This window comes from Castanea sativa, chromosome 6 (assembly GCF_040712315.1).
Source record: "Castanea sativa cultivar Marrone di Chiusa Pesio chromosome 6, ASM4071231v1".
In the NCBI taxonomy this organism is placed as follows: domain Eukaryota; kingdom Viridiplantae; phylum Streptophyta; class Magnoliopsida; order Fagales; family Fagaceae; genus Castanea; species Castanea sativa.
The window spans coordinates 25559192-25563484 of record NC_134018.1 but is presented as its reverse complement, the minus strand read 5'-3'; the positions used below and the strand labels follow the sequence as shown (position 1 = coordinate 25563484).

The window sequence follows — 4293 nt, the reverse complement described above, 5'->3', positions numbered from 1 at the left end:
GACACCTAGGTTTTCTATAATGCACTACAGTTATCAGGCGGCGCTGAAGTGAAGATGATGTGGGAATTTGTTGAACAAATGTTGGTGAAGGGATTCATTGCTTTGGATCTCTATGTCACTGTTGAGCCCGTTATAGAAGAGGCTGGAGAGGGTTCACAACATACCGTTTTGGATGAAATTGAAGATGAGCACATCGATTCAATACTATTACAGTCTTATCAAGGGTGTGCAGAGAACACAGGAGATGGGTATGGTGGTGAACCGTGGTAGACATTTCCGCATCTGAACTCGATTGAGGACTAGGAAGGGTACCAGGAAGTGCATGAAGGAGAGCATTTATCTCATGATGAGGTGCATGGGGGCACATCCAAAAATGAAGATGATCACGGACTTGGTGATGATACAACCGATATTGATGTTACTAGGGATGAGTTCGAGGAGCTCCTAGATACCGTGGGTGAACATGAGGATGTTGATCATATTGAAGAGGTGCTTGTAGAAGAGAATAGAGACAGATGCCCCAGTCTTGATCCTACGCCAGAATGGTTCACCAAAAACACTTGGTATAATATGTTTGATTCATCACTGGTTATGCAAACGGCAATATCAAGTTGGTAGCCTGGGGAGCAGCCAATGAAAGGGATGGTATTCCGAACTAAATTGGCGGTGGGACATGCGTTGACCTGGTACATAGTGCGGGTGAATTTCAGCTTCAAAACTGAGCATTCAGACTCAGAGAGACTTATGGTGAGTTGCGAGGATGATTCCTGTTCATGGTCAGTCCGTACGATCTTTTGCAAGGGAGACAATGTCTGGAAGATCACAAGATTCAGAATGCCCATGATGGTCCGATGCTTAATTCGGTATTCCTAGCATATGTACTTGAGTGCTATATACGAGAAGACCCCACGTATAAGATAAATTCCTTATGCCACCTTGTTTTGGTAGACTTAAAACATGATGTATCTCACTACAAGGTATTCTTTAACTTGCATTCTTTTTTCAATACAATGTAGAGACATCTTCATGGAAGTATAAGAATGATCTTTTTTCCCAAGACCCTTGAATACCTTATATTATGAAAATTGAAATTGAAAAAAAAAAGAAAAAGAATAAAGGCTAGGTGGTGATTTGAAGTATATGGCAACAACCTGTTTCGTGAATCACTAATGCATGTGACACTTTAAATGTTTTGTGAATCACTAAATTCATGTGACACACAGATCATATCTGATAAGCATCTTCATTCTTGACATTCTGGTTAAACAAGCATCTATAGTTTTAATAAAAAGAAAACAAGAAAAAACAATAAAAGGAAAAAGAAAGAAATATTATCTTCATCTTATAGCCTTACAAGTCTTGATTTGTTTTCTTCAACTTTAATTATTTAACTTGTATTTATTTCTAACGTAATCATTATGGTTCACCTACAAGGTATGAGATGCCAAACAAAAGGCCGTTGCAGCTATATTCGGAGATTTTAAGGAGTCGTATGTAGAGTTGCCGCATTTTTTAGCAGGACTTAAGGATGCAAGTCCAAGTACAAAGTATAAGTTACTAGTGGATGATAATTACAAACGGGGAACCTGTATATTCAAGTTCGTATTTTAAGCGTTTCGTCCATCTATTGTTGGGTTCAAGAACTGTAGGCCTATGATCACCTCTATGGAAAATATAAATGGAAATTGATGATTGCAATGGCAACAGATGCTAATAATAAGATTTATCCACTAGTCTTCGCTGTTGTCGAGAGCGAGAGCACAGAGACTTGGGGTTGGTTCTTGGCTTGTATAAGAAGGTATGTTACCAACCAGAGCGATCTATGCATCATATTTGACAGACACCCTGGGATACAAGATGTCTTCATCTATGCATGATCAAGCAAATGCTATGAACATGGTGAAAAAATCATATCCTTTCCCTATTCAGAGACATACAATTTAGGGTAGAGGAATCATCCAAATTTTAGTTGGAGGAATGATAATGTGGTTGTACCTCCTACACATGGTTCTTCAAATTTTGTTCCCTACAATCCCCCTCTAAAGAAGAGTCTTGAGGACACTTTGCAACAATTCATGCAAACTCAATCCACCATTAACAATCAGAATTCACAAGATCTAAATGACATTAGGAGCACTCTCACTAAATTGACCACATCCATGAGCAAGATAGAAAAGGGTAAGTTTCCATCTCAACCAGAACCAAACCCCCAAGGTCAATTTTGTGTTGATGATTGTAGTTCCTCTAAAAATAAAGTGAGTCAAGCTAAATCTGTAACTACTCTTCGTGGTGGAAAAATCATTGAGAAAGATATTCCTAAAAGCAATACACATGATGAATCTTCCAAAATAAAGAGTAGTGATGAAGTCCTTGAGCCTAAATCTAATGAAATTGAAAGGTGTCCTATCCCTACTCCCTTTCCCCAAAGGTTGATGTCTCCTCAAAAAGTGAATCAAAATTTTGAAATCCTTGAAGTGCTTGAGCAAGTTAAAGTGATCATTCCTCTTTTGGATGCCATAAAGCAAATTTCATCATATGCTAAATGTTTGAAAGATTTGTGTACAGTTAAACGTAAGCTTAATGTACATAAGAAGGCATTTTTTACTGAACCAGTTAGTGCAATCATTCAAAACAATAGACCTCCAAAGTTTAAAGATCCAGGTTGTCCCACTATTTCATGTGTGATTGGTAATTCAAGAATAGAGAAAGCTTTGCTTGATCTTGGGGAAAGTGTGAATCTTTTGCCATTTTCAGTGTATGAGCAATTAGGTCTAGGAGAGTTGAAACCTACTTCCATAATTTTACAACTTGTCGATCGATGTATGATTGTTCCTAAGGGTGTTGTTGAGGATGTTTTGGTTCAAGTGGAAAAATTTTATTTTCCTGTAGATTTTTATTATTTTGGACATGCATCCTGTTTCTAATGCTAATTCTCAAATATCAGTGATTTTAGAACGCCCATTTCTTGCAACTTCTAATGTATTGATAAATTGTAGAAGTGGAGTATTAAAATTATCTTTTAGGAATATGACCGTTGAACTTAATATTTTTAATACTTGTAAGCAACCTAGGGATGAAGAGGATGTGCATGAAGTTGACTTAATTGAAATATGAGGAGTTGCCACCTCGTGAGATAAAGTTGTTGCCATCTAGTGAGCAAGTACCAAAATTGGAGTTGAAGTCCTTGCCCGTTGAGCTCAAGTATGCTTTTCTAGGAACTGATGAGACTTTTCCTGTAGTAATATCTTCTAAACTTGACTCTTTGCAAGAAGTAAGTTATTAAATGTTTTGAGAAAACATAAGAGTGCCATAGGATGAAACATAGCTGACATTGAAGGAATTAGCCCATTGGTTTGTACTCACAAGATTTATTTAGAGGACAATGCTAAACCATCTAGGGAGACGCAACGTAGGTTGAACCCTACAATGAAAGAGGTAGTTAGGACTGAAGTGCTTAAATTGTTAGATGTGGGTATCATATACCCCATTGCATATAGTAAATGGGTAAGTCCTGCTCAAGTGGTGCCTAAGAAATTTGGAATAACTGTGATAAAAAATGAGAAAAATGAGTTAATTCCAACTCGTGTCACCACAGGTTGGCGCATGTGTATTGATTATAGAAAATTGAATGCAGTCACTAGGAAAGATCATTTCCCTTTACCTTTCTTGGATAAAGTTTTAGAGAGAGTAAAGGGTCATAAGTACTATTGCTTTTTAGATGGGTATTCTGGGTACTATCAAATTGAAATTGCACTTGAAGATCAAAAGAAAACCACATTTACTTGTCCTTTTGGTACTTTTGCATTTAGGAGGATGCCATTTGGTTTATGTAATGCACCTGCCACTTTTCAAAGATGCATGCTAAGTATTTTTAGTGACATGGTAGAGCATTATTTAGAGGTTTTCATGGATGATTTTTCTGTGTTTAGTGACTCTTCTGATGAATGCCTTTCTAATTTGCAAAAAGTCTTAACTAAGTGTTAAGAAAAGAATTTACTATTAAATTGGGAAAAGTTTCATTTCATGGTCACAAAAGGGATTATATTAGGCCACATTGTTTCTTCAAAAGGCATTGAGGTGGATAAAGCAAAGATTGATTTGATTGCTAATTTGCACACCTAAGACTGTTAAAGACGTGAGATCATTCCTAGGACATACTAGATTTTATAAGAGGTTCATAAAAGACTTTAGTTTCATATCTGTTAGGACATATGTGAATGATGTTAGGAACATATGTCATTTAGAATTGGCTAATCCTTTGACAAAACGCACTTTACTTGTAATTGGTAGATC

General features: G+C 36.8%; 1 protein-coding gene across 1 annotated transcript; it reads left to right on the top strand.

Moving 5' to 3' along the window:
• Positions 1–1697: 1697 nt before the first annotated feature.
• On the top strand, positions 1698–3984 carry LOC142639702 (uncharacterized). The gene is made up of 4 exons (XM_075813846.1): positions 1698–1798; positions 1970–2858; positions 3119–3271; positions 3367–3984. Exons 1-4 carry the CDS (start codon positions 1698–1700, stop codon positions 3982–3984), a joined length of 1761 nt encoding a protein of 586 aa, XP_075669961.1.
• The last annotated feature ends 309 nt before the right edge of the window (positions 3985–4293 follow it).

Bases quoted from the DNA above. Each gene is read 5' to 3' on its own strand.
- LOC142639702 (XM_075813846.1), top strand. From the start codon at position 1,698: ATGGCAACAGATGCTAATAATAAGATTTATCCACTAGTCTTCGCTGTT. The intron at 2,859-3,118 runs GTTCAAGTGGAA...AAATATGAGGAG, and splicing joins GTGTTGTTGAGGATGTTTTG to TTGCCACCTCGTGAGATAAA. The intron at 3,272-3,366 runs GTAAGTTATTAA...TGTACTCACAAG, and splicing joins AACTTGACTCTTTGCAAGAA to ATTTATTTAGAGGACAATGC.